General features: G+C 34.9%; 1 protein-coding gene across 4 annotated transcripts in view; it reads right to left on the bottom strand.

The window, feature by feature from the left end:
• smtnb (smoothelin b) overlaps positions 1–18,396 on the bottom strand; it is a 100,194-nt gene that overhangs the window by 42,478 nt on the left and 39,320 nt on the right. For all 4 annotated transcript variants that reach the window (XM_073839433.1, XM_073839435.1, XM_073839434.1 and 1 more), the window contains exons 8-9: positions 17,970–18,024; positions 15,709–16,221 (exon numbers count right to left, since the gene is read on the bottom strand). In XM_073839433.1, the coding sequence (XP_073695534.1) occupies positions 15,709–16,221; positions 17,970–18,024 (568 nt within the window). The remainder of the gene's footprint in view (positions 1–15,708; positions 16,222–17,969; positions 18,025–18,396) is intronic.

Below are 18,396 nucleotides of genomic sequence, written 5' to 3'. Positions count from 1 at the left end.
TGGTCCTTCCTTTGTCTCTTACGTTGTTGTCTGCGTCTAGCACTCATCCGTTTCCTCTTCAAGGTCTTCATCAGCTTCAGCTCTGCTTGGGGTTGCAACATAATCTCTTCACCCCTGTGTACCCTCTCGTTAACCTTTGTGGTTGATTACACAGTAATAACTCAATAGCATGTCTTACACAATTGTTTCTTACTCATCCTTAACACAACAAATTTTGCAATTGCAAGCATCCTTATCTCTAAGCATATGGCATCAACTTAAAATAAGCAAATAACATAACTTTGAAACAGGTAAATAGCAACCTTATTATCCAAATCCAAAACACCCCCTTCTTGCTATTTCCTGATTCAATCAACACATTACTCTCTCATTTTCATGTGCATATATCCTTCAAAAGTCTTGGTTCTTTTGTTGAACTTCATTAATTCAACATATATTTGACCTCTAATAGTTATTTTAATTTTTGCAATCACATTCATGTACTCCTTAATCCAAAATTTACCCTTTTTTGGTTTCAACATATCTTCTCTGAGAATCATATCTCTCACAACATCAGGTTTAGGCCAAATTTTTATACTCTGCTTCACAATGGTAAGGTACTGGCCAAATCTCTGCCGCAATAGCGGTACATCAGTAATTTCATGTTGGCATGCTCCAATGTACTCCCCTTTTGGATCCTCACAGATAAAGGTACGGCCTCTCCCGTCCCTCTCACACCTTTTACAGTGTCCCATGGCTGGGATTTGGGTCTCGATCAAGACCTTGGCCGCCACCTTTCTTCTAGGCTCCCGGGGCTTTTCTTCCACCATTTCCAGCAATGCCTCTGTCTATGAGATAAAACATCCCACTTTCTTTTAAATTTAAGAATTTTATCATTGTACCATCATTGTAAAGCATGTACAAAAATATGGTCTATTACACATATATGTATTCTTTTTCTTCTTTCTTTCAGTGTTCATCTTTCACATCATCATATTGCATTCCAGTATTACATCAAACACTTTTAATCATTTAATATTTTCTACTTCTACTTCTCCTTTCCTTTTAATATTTTATTGCTTCATTATAATTGTATTATTATTGCTTAATAGAATCATTTTATTTATTTCCTATTATTAAAATCACACTTCTTCCTTTTAACTCTATATTTACATTTCTTAAGAACACTTCCTGTTCACTTTTTATCCTTCAGTATTTTTCTGGTACCAAACCCCAGACCCTTTCTTTCCAGGTGATTTTGGGGGTTCTAAAAACATCATATAAGTTACAACCAAAGGTGTCATCCCTTTTGTACCCATTATTGCATTTACACCTAATATAATTGCTCCAGCTATCCATTTAGTTAAAGTTCCAACTTTCCATTGTTTCCATTTACTACTGTTACATTTTCTAGTTATCACAATTACTTCTATTATTATGTAAATCACTACTCCAGCCAAAACAACTTCCTCTGTAATAATTGCATATAACCACATTTCAGGCAAATAATACATAACTAGACATGATGCAAGACTAACTATTTCTCCAAACCATACAAATTTTTCTAAATGACTAAACATTGTCAAAAGCTTTTTGCTGCGGTACATCAAAATTATCATAACATCACCCATAACTCTGTTGCTATAAACAATTTTTATCATGTGTAGCGACACTAGTCCTATTGTACCTTTTATCTTCATGTTATCCCAAATCATAATAAACATCCAAATAAATAAACTAATCTCAATTACCAGTATGTCCATCAGGTTATTAAGGTCAGAGCCGGTGATCTTGCTCGTGGTATCGTTCGTACTGTTGCTTGCCATTATTCGTTCTTTAGTCTTACTCGTTGCTATAGTTCTTTTTTAATAGGTTAGTAAACACTTGGTCTGAAATTTCTTACTCTTGCTGTTGTTTTTATATTGACATCTTTTCCTGTCTTCTTGAAGTAACGCCTCTTTAGCTTCTTGTTCATCATCATTCAGGATGTTGCAGGCACAAGAACATATTAATCTCATCATGTGCTTCATTATACCATTAAAACCTGTTAATTCTCCCATTATTAATAATCCTATTATTGCTCCTACTATTAGTAACACATACCAATTATCAGTTATCCAATTAACCACTTTCATCAATGTATTCAATAACTCTTGTCCTACATCTATCATTGTAGTCACTGTTTTTTCTAATCCTTTTCCCACTAATATCCATCCTTGTGTGATTCTTTCACCTAAATCTTTCCAATCTTCCGTAGTCCACTGCCTATATCCTGCATTCGTTTCCGCATATTGTAATCTTGCTACCATCCAATACCAAGGATAGGGTGGCATACACCTTCCTTGTTCCTGATTATTGAAATTCCACCCATTTCCCATGAATATGGGTAAATTTGTTGTAATTCTTTTTGCTAACAACCTATTGATTCCCTGATTAAGATCATTTCTTCTCATATTATAGTCTATTTTAGTATCAATATTTGACCATCCAACATTCGTCACTAATCTAACTCGTGGATCTTTGTCTTCTTCAAAATGGAATACTCTCCATAAGCTTTTTGGTGCATACATAACTGTTTTATCATTTAAATCTCCACTAAGATTATATGATAGCCTGTATTCAGGTTTCCTTATATTTCTGCTGTTATGATATTCTGGTATTGCTCCAGGTATTATCCAAAACACTCTTCCAGTTATATTTGGATGTCTTGCTCTTACTATAGGCATTGGGTAATATTCATACAACCACCTATTTTCATATTGTATTCTCATTCCATAATGACTCTGCTTTTTTCCGCTTAACTTAAACATAGGTCCGTGTAACTGTTTTTCAGTAATTCCTTCATTAATATTGTCTCCTATATTTCCTATAATATCCCAAAGTCTAAATTGTAATACCATTTGGTCTGTTTCAGTGCCATTCTCAGTTATTATTTCTTTCCATAATTCCTGATTTTTCTCCATTATTTGCGATCTTAGTCCTTGCCATGTAAATCCTCCAGCATTTCTCCAAAATGATAACCAGTGTTTACTCTCTTTCTCCTTTTCCCAGGTTAAACCTGCTCTAGCTCTATAATTTTCTCCACAATTCCATTTTCGACTAGTTTCATTACATGGACAAGGGGTTGTTAAATATTCTCCTCTACCTTTGACAAATTTTCCTTCATATCTTGTTACAGTTTTACAGTCTTGATCTTTTATAATTTCAAAATAGCCATCTAAGGCCTTTCTGCGCCACAGGGTATGCAACTGCCAATTATATTGCTCTCCATTACAGTTATCAATATTTTTTCCTGGGCATTCCTCCCAGTATTTTCTTGTGCTCACACTTATTTGGTACAAGGTCTTCTTTTGACCAGAATAGGTACTAGGTTTCAATATCACTTTTGCTGTCCTATTTGTTTTACTATGCCATTTTATCCATGGAAAAGGATCTTTTAATTCTATGGGGGTTTCATACATTGTATATTTATTTTTTGTAAAATATTTGTGGCATTCTCCTTCAAATACTAACATAGGATTTTGAAGTGACGTTTTGGGTTTACTTTTATCTTCAGTCTTTCTAGCAGTTACGCTAACTTTTGTTGGGTCAATTCTGTTTTCGCTATTATCTATTTTCACATGTTCTTGATGCGTTTGATAGCACCCATGTTTTTCTCCTGGACCTATATATTCTATTCCACTTCTCTTATGCCAAATCCATGTTTTCCTTATCTGTGTAATGTTAAATATTTCCCTTCTTACTCTGCATTTTACCATTGTATTAGGTCCTTTTTTGTATTTTTCAAGTATTTCTATGCATTGGCTACATTCTTCTAAAGTAGACTTTTTGCAGTTTAATACTTTTATCTCTATTATAGTACAATTTGCAACTTCTTGTACATAAATTTGGTCTACTACTATTAATTGTGTTGCAAAGTCAACTAAAGGCCAAATCCCTACCAAGGTTATGGTCCCTATTACTAAAGTTACCAGTAATACTGGTTTTGGAAGACATGGTTCTTTCCATTTCTTCATTGTTCTTGCCCAGTTTTCTCGCTTATCTCCATCATCCAATTTCATAGTTCCTGAAAAATAAAAGAAAACAATTAATGGGAGTTTTCCGGGGGCCCCCTCCATCCCCTTTTACAACGGTCATGTCTGACTCAAGAATAACACTGCAACGTTATTCCCGAGCCAGTTCCATTTCGACCGCACAGGCGAGTATCTCGGGTTCTGATGTTGTGGTCAAATTTATGATTACCTTAATCATCAGAGTTAGTCTGTGTGTCGGTAGATCTTCTGTTTCACCTTCCATAATAGACTTTTGGTGTGTAGGTTTTTCACCTCTCTTTTTCCTCTGAGGGTTTTCCCCCTTCCAGAAGTCTATTGGCACACATGACACCTTGCCAACTTTTGCAATTATTCTGTTTGGCCAACGTTCTTCATCAATTTGTCCAAATTGGCATCTCATAAAACCATTTTCATCATCACATTCGCCTCGCCTTGGAAAATCTACTTTTGGTGACATGATTTGTTCTCCATCACCATTTTCCATTAACACTTTAGCAATGGTGACAATTGACCAGATAATCCCTTTTCCTTTTTCTGGTTTAATTGTACAACCATTTTTATCAAAGCAAGTCTTTAGGCTCTCTAGTTCACGTCCCAAACTTTTGGGATCAACTAGCAACCATTTGCTTTGCACATCTTCCATTCCTGGTCGACATCTCGACGTCCAGGAATAATCAATACTGCTGTTGCTTAGCTGTCTTAGATAATTATCATTATCTAGGCACACCCTTGTTGCATTTCCTCTACTGCTCAACAAACCACGAGCTTTATGCCATGCCCAAATTCTATGCCTCCCTTGTACCAGCAGTTCACCTTGTCTTATATCACTAATGCATTCTTCGCATTTTATCCATCTCCAACCTGTCCATGTACACTCACAGGTATCCTTCTGATCACCTGTTCGCTGAGTCATTAGTATCTCCACTTTGGGATACTTTATTCTGCAGTCTTCGCAGACAACACACAGAGCTCCTTTTATGGCTCCTGGATGTTCACTGTACTGATTACTCATAATCTTTGGTGATTCTAGAGGCTTTACTTTCAGATCTTTCTTGCACTTTGGTTTATCCTTAGCAGGACCATCCCACCATATATACTCTCCAAAACATCCACAAATTACACAGTTTCCTCCAATAAAAAGTCTGTTACATTTCAGGCTAACAGGATTTCCCATTTTCCCATTTTGCCTGTCTCTTTCATGCTGTATATTCGTTACTATAATGTTTGTACTATATGTCACCATTCTTGTTTCTATTCTAATAACACCCCTCTGGCTCTGTATATCTATCATTTTTTTTAGTCTTACTTCATCTTGTTGCACCACATCCTGTTTATCACTTACAGTTCTAGTGACCTTTGACCAAAGATCTTTTAGACCAGATGCCATTTTCTTTTAATTCTACCGTATGCTGGTCTATTATTCTTGTTATTATATCTTTCTTTGTTATCAAATCTTTAAAAGGTTTATTTTTGTGCTTATTCTCTAATTTTATCCAAACTGTGTCTCCTACCTTGCACAGATCTTCAGTTTCTATTAGTTTGTCCTTCTTTCTGCGTTCTACGTCTGTGAGATTAAGATAGAAAGTTAGTTCTTCAATTTTTGTATCCCATTCTCTGTCGTTGGAATTCGCCCTAAACCATTCTTTGATTTTCCCAACATTCCGTTCCACGATTCCATTACTTTGTGATGAATAACGTAATGCTTTCTGTAATCCAATGTGTTTCTCAGTTAACCAATTTCCTAACTCATCTCCAACAAAATATGTTGCATTGTCAATTCGTATCCTTTCTGGTCTCCCCCATGCCTTTAATAATTCTTCAACAGCTTGAATTATTGTTTTACTATTGGTCACTTTTAAAGCTTTGGCCCAAATTTTTCCAGTGTATCCATCCACTATCACTAGCAAATATTTATTGCCTAATTTGGTTTTAGGATTTAGTGGGCCTGCTATGTCCATTGACCATTCTTCATTAAGTCTTTGTGGTGTTATACAGCCATAATCATTTCTTATTGTCTTCCTGTATCCTTTTCTCATACAGTTTTCACATTTTTTTCTTATATCCTGATATTTTTTTCTCCAATTTGGAATATGTATTTTATTATCACTCAAAATTTTTCCCATTAAATTTACACTTGGGTGCCTTGTTTGATCATGTATTTTTTCTATAATGTCATCATCTACCTCTCTTATGACCACTATTCTCCTCATTCTCACTAATTTATCAACTTCATTATTACCAGCTGCCATTTCACTTCCATCTTTACTGTGTCCTGGTTGATGTATAACTGTAAGGTCCATTCCTGTTATGCTTTGCTGTATTTCCTGCCAAATATCTGCGTGTTCTATAGGCTTACCCTTACTTTTTGTATAACCGTTTTCTTTCCAGATGTCTAAATACTCATTCATACCTGTTTCAACATATTTACTGTCAGTTATTATTATAGCCTGTTTTATTTCTAATTCTTTTAATCTCTTTATTGCTTCTGCCACAGCTTTTATTTCAGCTGTTTGTGCTGTTCCTTCTATTACTCCTTTATTTCTGTCCTTGTCTTGTCCTTTCTGTTTTATTATGTATCCCCAGTGTGCTTGTTTATCCTTCACTGTTTTAGAGCCATCTGTATATACTACTGTACTTTTATGCAAGTTTACTTTTTTTCTTTGACACTTTTTCTGTTCCTTGTGTCTAAGTTTTAGATCTGGGTCTAAAAGCATATCTGCCCATCTTTCCCATCTTGTGTTTTGGGCTTTACTATCTTTCACTTTATTCTTCTCACTTTCTTTGTGCTACCTGTGTTATTCTTTCTTCTATCCATGATTTTTTTCTTTTCTTCTATAGTCATTTGTCCCCATTTTTCATCTGGAATGTAACTATTTCTAGCAGGTGTCACTGTCTTATTTAGTACTCTGGGCTTTATTTTACCCCAATTTTTTGAGTTCTGATTAGTCCATTTCCCATTACTAGGGCTACTTTGGTTATTTTGCCTACTCTGAAATCTAGTATTATATCTTTTCTGTTCCTCTGTTTTAGGTTTAAATGGTTTAATGTGTCCTGCTTTTTTATAAACCTGTTCTGACCGGTTCCTATTCTGAGGTGTTTCTTTTTTCTTTTTTACATGCAGTGTAGTAAGATCATACTCTGCTAATCTGTTTTCAATTTCAGTTTTGCTGGCATTGTTTAATATTGTTGCTAACTTATGCCCTCCAGGTATATTTTTTCCTACTTCACGAAGTAGCCTAATTTTATCTTCGTGAGGAATGTCATCTTCTATTGACAGCCACATACTTAATATTGGCACACCACCTCTTTGGGCTTCAACCAAATCTTTTTTCCATTGATTAAACTTATCTTCTGTTCCGGTCAATTTTCGTGCCCTGTCTAATGCTTCTGCAGAGACAGCATGGCCCGTACAAGTGTGTACTAAACGTGTAACTGACTCTTTGTTAAGGTTTGCTGCCTCAGCTGCCTTCATAATTCGGGTTGCGTAAAGACTAATGTCCTCACCCTGTTTTCTGCTGCCCACTTGCTGGCGCACTGCTTCTGTTAAATTTAACTGTAATAATTTAGACTGTAAATCAACCTGTTCATCTCTGGATTCTCGTAAGTTATCAAACGTGTGATGTCTAGGAGATGTCCTGTGCACTGCAACTGGTGTGGATGATCTAATCCTAACTCTCCTGGTCTGCTCTCTGGGTTCTTCCACCCATTCCTCAAATTCATCTGAACCTGAGTCTTTTTCTTGTTCAAATTCATTTTCAGACCCTTCTAATGCCATTTGCAGCTCTTTGTTTTCTATTTTAAGTGCCTTTATTATTTTTTCCATTTCTCTAATTGTTTTTCTCATATAAGAATATCCTTCCTGAAATATAGCTTGCTTACCAGACTTTGACCAGCCTTCTGCTCCTGCTATATTTCTGGCTGATGGGGATCTACTTGCTGATCTCATTTGACCATACGTTAGACTGCGTCCTCTAATTACCTTTTGATCCCACTTTTTTTTTAAGTGTCTGCCTCTTTCTCTGCTGCTAGGATTTCTATATTTTATACCGTTAATGTTAACTTCAGGCCAATCATTTTTTACTTGGTGCAAGACTTTTTTCAGCTCTAACGTGCCTGCTCTCTTGTTTCGCAATCTCACTTCTCTAAGATCATCTTCTGATGAGTCACTACTCTCACTGTCTGTTTCTTCCTTATTTTCTTGTTCATCTGAATCTGATAGCCAGTCCTCTGACCCCTGGGAGTGGTACCCTGTTATTTTAGGCCTAACTTCCTCACTCCATGGTGCAGTAGGTTGTGAGGTACTCATATGTTCTAATATTCTTAACCTTTCCTCGTACCTCTCTTTTTGTGCTTTAATAATATGTATTATTTCCTCTTGATCTCTTTCTGTAACAATGAGATTTATAGTTAAATAGTTTTCTTGAGAGAGTTCTATTATTCCAGCTATAAGACCCTCTATCACTAGACTCATTTGGGTCATATGTATTTCTTTGTTACCTCTGCTCACAGCTTCTCTAATTATGTTTCTTATTAACAATCTGCTCTCTTCTACAGTTTGTTCTTTATTGCATGTCTGTGTATTACAATCAGTCATTACAATATGTGCTATACTCTCCCATTTTGGAGAACCTCTAGTAACTCTTAATGTTCCAGCTTGTTGAGGACCTAATCTAAACCTCATATTCTCTATTTCTTTAAGGGCCTCTTCCCCTAAACATCCAAAAACTGCACCTGCTGCTCCTGATCCCTTTACCATTTGTGCATTCCCTTGTATAACCACCATACCTCCTGAGGAATTTTCTATCCATCCTTCATACATCCGGATCATTATCCGTTGTATCTGTATTTCTGTAATAGCTGACCGAGGTGGGTGTGGGTCAGCTATTGTGACAACACTATCTCTGTCATCATCTACTGGTGGTAAAGTAAGCAGGAACTCATGTGCATTGTGAAAGTCTGTCATTGCCTCTTTGTATATTTTAACCTTTTCAATATTCGGAGTCTCACCCTGAGACTTTTTCAGGCTTTTGCCATTCATAGTATACAGTTTAATTTTGCCCATATGTTTCTTACGCACAGTGCTCATAATCCCCTCTGCCTCTGAGGTTTTACACTGTATAACCACTTCCTGCTCATAGTGGCTTGCTATTTCTAGGGCCCATTGTATAACTGCTAGGCCGACTTCTGACTCTTGAAAGTCACCTCTCTGCAGTCCATCCCTACTTGGTAACCATAAAAGTATCTGACCTGGCTCTGTTTCCTGGACTGAGGTTTCTGCCCTTAAGGCTTTTTTCTCCCAGGCTTTTACCCTGTGGTCTCCCCAGGTATATGCCTGTATTAAGGTACTGCTGGATTTTTTCTGGGCTTTCTTCCCTGTCATAGTAAAATTTCCTTCTACTGCAGGTTTATCAACACTATAGCCCTTCTAGACCCCTCTAGGTCTCACGGGTAGCGATCCCGTTTCTTGGCCCTTCAGTCCTTTCTCTAGACTGGAATACACTAATCCCTCTGGATTAGTATTACCAAACCCTCACTGGATTGGTTACTTTTGGGTCTTACTGGCAGCTCTTCAATGTGGTATCTAGATTTTCAACTTATAACTCAAACCTCAAATAGCGTTGGGCGCCATGTTCAATAATGGTGCGTTTATCACCTTTAACCCTATGATTATTCAGGTAGGGTAAGGACAGTCAAATCTAGCCAAAACCAAAAGTTACTCACCCGCCCGCAGGTTGCAGTCCTTCAGGAATGACGTAGAAGACTCCCCTTGTGGTTGTTCGTGGTTAAGGTTTATTTAATAGTTATAAGTAAAATCTCACGAGAGGCACTTGTAACAATAAAATTATTATTTATTAGTTACAATACAAAGCAGTTAAATGCAAAAATAAAATAAAAAATCAGCTAAGCTATTTGTTATATAATCAAACTTTTCAACAGCAATATTGGAGATGCTGTTAAGCGTCCCTCGTTAGGGAATCAGGTGTCCTTTACGCTTAATGCAGTCAGCATCTGAAGAGTGGTTTACTCCTCAGACCTTTTATACAACTTTTTGGGTAATTACCATTACACATCAATTAATCATCATATTAGTCATCAATTCCTCAATGTCCTGTATGTTCCAATCTTCCTGCTGTAGGCGTACCAGTCTCTGCAAGTCATTCTTAATGAGACGGTGGTCCTTCCTTTGTCTCTTACGTTGTTGTCTGCGTCTAGCACTCATCCGTTTCCTCTTCAAGGTCTTCATCAGCTTCAGCTCTGCTTGGGGTTGCAACATAATCTCTTCACCCCTGTGTACCCTCTCGTTAACCTTTGTGGTTGATTACACAGTAATAACTCAATAGCATGTCTTACACAATTGTTTCTTACTCATCCTTAACACAACAAATTTTGCAATTGCAAGCATCCTTATCTCTAAGCATATGGCATCAACTTAAAATAAGCAAATAACATAACTTTGAAACAGGTAAATAGCAACCTTATTATCCAAATCCAAAACAAATTCCACATAAAACTAAAGAGCTAGATACAGTAGTTCTCAACAGGACTATTATGATTAGAAACGGGACAAATGTCCCCTGTAGGAATTTAAAGAAAATGTAAATTTTGATTTCCTTTCTCAAAAGCTCAAAAACATGCTCAAATTTTGGAAACTGGACATTGCACCTTTATTTCTTAGGATGAGGATTTTGATTCTCCACTCCAAAAATATAACGGCAAGGTTCGTTTTTCTTGAAGGTCTTTACATATGATGGATGGATCTTTATAGGGGTTTTTATAAGAAATAAACTAAATTATTTTATGCACTGCAAAATTTGACAATAGTGATATCGGTGTCAATCAAAAAAATGAAAACCACATTCTTACAAAATAAAGGTGTGTACTGTACAATATTTCAGTAGTTCAGTAGTTTTACAGATTAACGTGCATAAAGATAAACAATGTCTAAAATTAACACTCTGCAAGCTCTAAATGTAAGCAAATGCTACAATAAAACAATGACAACAACGTCTGCAACACAGGAACGGTCATCTAAACATTACTTGATTCAAATCAAAAGATACCAACCACTAATCAAAAGTTCAGTGACTGCTTTATAAAACTGGCGACACTTTCCTAGAGTTAAAAGACATGCATTTTAAGGGAAAAACAACAAGGTCTAAATGTGACCCTGGACCACAAAACCAGTCATAAGGTTAAATTTTACAAAACTGAGATGTATACATCATATGAAAGCTCAATAAATAAGGACTAAATAGGACAATATTTGGCTGAGATACATCTATTTGAAATCAGAAATCTGAGGATGCAAAAAAAAAATCAAAAAGACTGAGAAAATCACCTTTAAAGTTGTCCAAATTAGGTTCTTAACAATGCATATTACAAAACCAAAAATTACATTTTGATATATTTACAGTAGGAATTTTACAAAAAATCGTCATGGAACATGAACTTTACTTAATTTCTTAATGATTTTTGGCATAAAAGAAAAATCAAAAATTTTGACCCATAAAATGTATTTTTGGCTATTGCTACAAATATACCCCAGCAATTTAAGACTGGTTTTGTGGTCCAGGGTCACAAATATTTTGTGAGAGATGCGATTTCACTAAGAAAATTACTTTAGAACGATGACAATATGTGCTGTAAGCCACAAATGTACTGTGTATTATTATTACAATTTAAAAGAACCGTTTTCTATGTGAATATACAGATCTGGGTAATAACCGATTAAAAAGTAATCTGGATTACATAATCAGATTACAAAAATCAAGTACTTGTAATTGAAAAAAATACTCTGAATCAGACTACAGTTACTTTTTTTATGGATTACATGATTGCATATTATTCACACAATAGCAATAAAGTGTTTATAATTTGTATGTTTATAGTTTATAATGTGTGGCTCAAAATGATCGACTTTTCTTGCAAAAAATCATTAGGATATTAAGTCAAGATCACATCCCATGAAGATATTTTGTAAATTTTCTACCATAAATATATCAAAACTTAACTTTTGATTAGTAACATGCATTGCTTAGAACTTAATTTTGACAATTATAAAGGCGATTTCCTCAATATTTCGATTTTTTTGCAAAAAAGACCAAATATTGTGCTATCCTAACATCATACATCAATGGAAAGCTCATCTATTTTGGATAATGTATAAATCTTATGACTGGTTTTGTGGTCCAGGGTCACATATTTACTTTTAAGGTAATACATTAATAATTAAGTAACACATTTGCATGTTTACATTTAATGGCCACATGACCTGCCCAAATATTAAATATTATTTTTTTTTTAGGAAGTGTTTTATTTTGGTTGTAGTTATTTTAAAATGATTATTTTTAGTTTTACATATTTATGATTTAATCATTTATTAGCTTTTCATTAAACTCACAAACTCCCTCTGTTTCCTTCACGAAACCCAGTTTGGGAAATCTTGATGTAATGTAATGTTTAATGCAAAGAATGTCTCTTTGTAGTTTTATATCAATATGGTAAAAGATGATCATATTTACATGTGTGATTAACACAGTAGCTCAAAAGACATAAAGTAGTCTATATTATCTTGTATTAAATTAAACGTTACGAAGTACAATTTTTGTCATGTAATTCAGTACTATAACAGACTATAAAAGTAATCTACGCAGCACTGTGACACTGGACCGCAAAAGCAGTCATAAGTAGAGGTCGACCGATATTGGTTTTTACCGATACCGATAGCTAGGTTGGACCACACTGGCCGATACCGATTAATTAACCGATAGTTTTTGAAAATGGATACTGAACAGCATTTAAAATAGCGATTTACTATTTTTTTTAAAATACTAAACCATGTAAATGAGTAAAAATATTATTTATTATATATTGATCATTAAAGTTATTTCATAGTTAATTAATGTTAACAAAATATAAGTAAATGTTGAAATTAACACCCTCTAACAAGGAACAACACTTCTATTCTACAGCTTTCATTAATCTTACTTGATGTTACAAATGGACTCATTGTCATCTTTACATTTTTACAATATGTAAAATTGCAGGTTCTATGCTTTTTGTTTATATTTGCCATCTTAAAATTAAGATTCAATTTAATTACGATTTTCAATATCACCTAAATATAACCATGCGTCTCATTCTCAGTTTTCAATGCACATGGCACCATTTTCATATAAATTTTATATTGTGCAAAAATTACTTTATTTTTTTTTATTATATAAGCAGGCTACTTTTTTTTAACATTTACTTATTTAAAATAAGCGTTCTTTAAGTGTCGGCAAGTTTACAGAAAATAGTTATTGTTTTTTCTTTTTCGTTTGATTATTACTGATGAGATCACAGACAGTCGCTGCTTTAACAGGCTGCATTCAAACGAATGCACAGATTTATTTCGATGTATCAGATGTTTTGTCCTGCTCTGAAAGCATAACTGACTGTGTGTACATCGAAAGTATTCGGAAATCCATGTGCATTTAACCTCATCTGCAAACAAGCTTTTTAAGACGAACAAACACAAAGAGAAAGTGAAAGTCCGTCAGTGCGCGAGTTTAGTGCATCTAATAGTACTGCATTACAAACAGCAGAAATGAATGCATATCTAAAGTAAAACACTGCGATTGAAAGCTCACACTAACAAACAATGCACACGTAGCTCACAGTGCAAATTCTGTGCAACGAAGCCTGCCGCGTTTCTGGCGCGCACACGTGCCATGTGCGGGAAAAACACAAGCTCAACCGGACAAAAGTGCAGCGCTGCGTTGCGCGGACAACTCGCAGGTATCTCTCTCACAGACACACAAGACGCGTCGCGTGTAGTTCAAGCAGAAATCTAAAACAGTTTATTTAATCACCAAACGGGCAAATGTTTACCTCCAGAAAGATCAAAAAACCAGCAAAGGTTAGTCTAGACAGATTAAACGGAAAGAGAAAGTGAGATCTATATCGTTAATTGCAGCCATTTCAGAAACAATGTCTTTTCTGTTTTACATTTATGTTTAAATATTATTTGTTTGTGTTTTGTTTCAGTTTAATATATTAATTACGAAAGAAGTTTGTGTTATTTGTAAATGTTGGACGTGGTATGAATAGGACGAAAATACGCCGGGAGAATTGGAGTTTTTGACCACTTCGTACGTTTTTATTTGTGGAAAATCCCTCTTTAAACGAATTTCGTTTTGTATAATTTTTATCTTAATTTCTAATATATATTTTTGTTGATCAGAGTTATTAAAATCAAATAAGAACAGGAAAATGGCATTGTGAAATGAAGTGCGTAACAAGATGCAAGCCTATGCTTTAAGGGCCTGAAGAAAAGGCTAAAACATAAATTATAGTTCTATATAAACCATACAGACATTATTAGCGCTACAGAAATACAAATATTTTGCTGAAATGCACAATACTCAATCTTACAGCCCAGGGTCAAGTCTTTATGAACATTAACAATGATTTTGGACAGATATGGTGTAATGTAAAACTATGGCGCGCTGTGACTCGGCAGGATTCTTTCGGCTGAATGAACACAGTTTGCTTTGTCACGTCGCATCTTTAAATCTACAACTTTGCTGGCTAAAAATATGACTATAAATCAATACAAATATATGGAAACAATCCTGACATTAAACATTGGTCTGGGGCTTAACCTCTACTCTAAGACAGCGGAGCATGAGCGCTTCAGCAAAGAACGCAACCCGGAAAAACTATCGGCAAGGGTTTTTGCCGATAACCGATAGTTCGGCCAATCAACTATCGGTGCCGATTAATCGGCAAAACCGATAGATCGGTCGACCTCTAGTCATAAGGGTCAATTTTGTTACATTTATTTATACAGAAATGAAAGCTGAATAAATAAGCTTTCCATTGATGCATAGTTTGTTAGGATAGGACAATATTTGGTCAAGAGACAACTATTAAGAAAATCTGGAGTCTGGAAAAATCAAAATACTGAGAAAATCGGCATTAATATGTGCTTTATAAGTACTAATAAAGAAGTTAAAAGTAAATAGTGCTTCTTAATCTAAAGTATCACTGTCTAGTCTTTTCACAAAGATACTGTATGTCTTCACAAGACACACACTATGATTTTAATTTTATTTGCTAGTTATATAAAGCTGAATAAATAAGCTTTCCATTGATGCATGGTTTGTTAGGATAGGACAATATTTGGTCGAGATACAACTATTTGAAAATCTAGAATCTGGAAATATAAAAACACTGAGAAAATCACTTTTAAAGTTGTCCAAATGAAGTTTTTAGCAATGCATATTACCAATGAAAAATGAAGTTTTAACATATTTACAGTAGGAACTTCACAAAGTATCTTGATGGAACATGATCTTTCTGGCATAAAAGAAAAATCTATCATTTTGAGCCATGCAATGTATTTTTGGCTATTGCGACAAATATACCCATGCATAAATTAAAATGTAATTCTTCAGAAATCATTCTAATATGCTGATTTGCTGCTCAAGAAACTGATTATTATCAGTAGAATATGTTAAATTACATGACATTTATTTATTCACACATTTAGCAGAGGCTTTTTCCAAAGCGATGTACATTGCACACATATGCATTTTTTTTTTCAGTTCATTCAAATCCATTAATTCAGCCACTATTGTTTTGGAACCAAAAAGCATGTTTTATGAATCAGCTGATTGATTGATTTTCTTACCTGTTCTCTGTGGAACGGCAGATGTGATGATTCGAGGCCCCATGTTTACAGTCGCAGAGGAAGACGACAGCGTAGAACGGGAAGCTGTGTTTCGTCCGTCTTTGATCTCAATGGTGAGGAAGGTCTTCATGTTGGACTCGGGTTCACCCCGGGTGTCTTGGGTCCCTGAAGATGCTTCTCCCTCAGGAGTCTGCACTTCTTCTGAAGCGCCACACGCACGCCTGACATTTTCAGAGCGGCCGTTTGAGCCGCCCCCTGCGGCCTGCGATTGGCTGGAGAAAGGCCTGGGCTGGACCAACATGTTCTCAGTGACATTCCTCTCTTTCTTTGGGATGGAGGAAGAACAGGACGAAACGTCCCGGGACCTCTCTGAAGACACTGTGTTTGCAGAATGAGAATAGATGTGGCTGGTTTTAGGTGCGTTCGCAGCAGGTTCGGCAAACTTGCGCATCCTGTCGCGAACGGAGTTTGTACGTATGACGGGGCCGGAGAATGAGGCTTTGTTTTTAAAATCTGCAAAGAAGTAATTAAATATTAAAATTATTTTTGTATTTTTTTTAATCTAAAAAATGCATTAAAGAATATAATAAAATAGTGCATTCAAAAACTATAACTTTTATTTTAAAAAATGCAAGCATTTCTGACAGTACCGTAAAACAAACAATAAGTCAATTTACTTTGCAAGTTTTTGCACACATATTTTTTAAGTAAAATTTAAGCATGGAATTAAGTCAAATCTACTCAACTAAGTTAAGTACAATTACCAAAAAGGAAATAAGTACATTTAATGTGTACAGTTAGAGTTTGATGAGTAATTTCTACTTAATTATTTTAAGTTTACCCTGCAGTACTCAATTACAATTCACTTTGCAAACTTTACTCAAACATCATAGCACTGAAAAAAATTGCCATTAAAAGTGGTTCACTTACAAACATGTGCGTAAGTAAGTAGCTCCTTTTTTTTTAAGGTTACATGTTGACTAAATGTAGTTACTAACCAAATGAACACAGAGAGCTCAATACTTGGCACATGATACAAAATGACTAATAGTTTTTGAGTATGAATGGGTTATTTTGAGTAGAAAATTAACTCTACATGTTACAAAACAGCAAGTAACTTAAGCTAACAACAAAAGCAACCATAAAACAGTGTAAATACATCTCGAAAACAGCAAAAAAAAGTAACCTTATTAATTATTCATGCCCAAGTGCATGATGGAAACAATGGGATCATGACTTAGTTTTTTTACTTATTTACTTAAACAATCTTTGTAAAAGTAACAAACAATTCAAAGTAAAATATACTAATACGTTTAAATTTTAAATTCTACAAGCTTAAATTGAGTACTAATATTGAATTTACTCTTTTTTTTTAATCTTGCCTGAACTAAATTATTTAATGTAGAAATTAAATTTGTTTTTCTGTATTATTTACTTTACCACAAAATCATTTTGTATTGTTTTTTTTTTGTAAATCTGACCTTCTTTATGATGTCCTCTAACCCTCTTCAGGGGATATATGTGCAATCACTGGTGTTTTTTTCTTGGTTAAAACAAGAAAGCAATACTTTTAAAGGGACAGTTCAGCCAAAAATATTATTCTGCCATCAACCCATAAACCCATTCATATTTGAAAAACAAATGAAGAGACTATTGCTTATGTGATGAACAGATTTAATTTAGATATTCATTCACATATAAACATTATATCAAATATGGTCAACTCATTTGATGTTTTTCGGGGTGAACTATCCCTTTAATCAAAAGTGTTCACTCGCTCTCCATCTAATTTCATTGTGTCTACAATAAACAATTGTGATTGTAAGGTTATTAATTCCATCTCATTTGGGATTTTTCATCCCTACGGGTCATGCAGGATGTTTTGGTTTCTGCAGCAGGGGGAGGAGACAGGAAAGACTGATTAAAGCATTACACCGGACCGGGCCTCTAAGCCTGTGAATGTGGTAATGGCCCTATTAGGTCATAAGGAAGAGTGAAGAACTTGGGATACGCGGCCTGCTGACTGCAAGAGGGTGACATCTCCATACTTTAAACAAAAGCAGGAGGACATCAGCTTGGCCTTACTTGCTGCTGGGCAACTATATTGCTAGATATGCAACATATGCCATTTAGATTTGAATGGAGGAAGTGTAACTAAAAATAATAAACTAATTATTAATGACTTATTGGCACAGGGTGCATTTATTATTAGTTAACCTTCTGCCGTGGTGTTTTTTGATGTGATATGCAGAACTGCTCACCTGTATCCTTGCCGTTAGTAAGAGAAGTCAAGAGAGTGTCTCTGCCTGATGTGATCTAAGAAATAATAAAAAAAAAAATTCAAAATCAACATCTCATAGCATGACATAAAACAGTGTATAGCAACAACATTTTAAAATGTATATTCATAAAGAGATGTTTTATTGAGTTCAAACTAATGTTCTAACTAATATCAACACAGATATTATCAAAAAAATTGCAACTTTTATTCAGCAAGGCTGCATTTAAATTGATCAAAAGTAATATTTTTATTCAAAATAAATGCTATTAATTGAGCTTTCTATTCATCAGAGAATCTTGAAAAAAGTATTACGGTTTAGACAAAATTCAGTAGTATGGTTTAGATTATAAATATGACCTGTTTTTAACTTTGCTAATAATCATAAATGTTTCTCGAGCAGCAAATCA

The sequence above is a fragment of the Garra rufa genome, chromosome 5 (assembly GCF_049309525.1).
Source record: "Garra rufa chromosome 5, GarRuf1.0, whole genome shotgun sequence".
NCBI lineage: Eukaryota > Metazoa > Chordata > Actinopteri > Cypriniformes > Cyprinidae > Garra > Garra rufa.
This window is presented reverse-complemented; position numbering and strand designations above follow the sequence as displayed.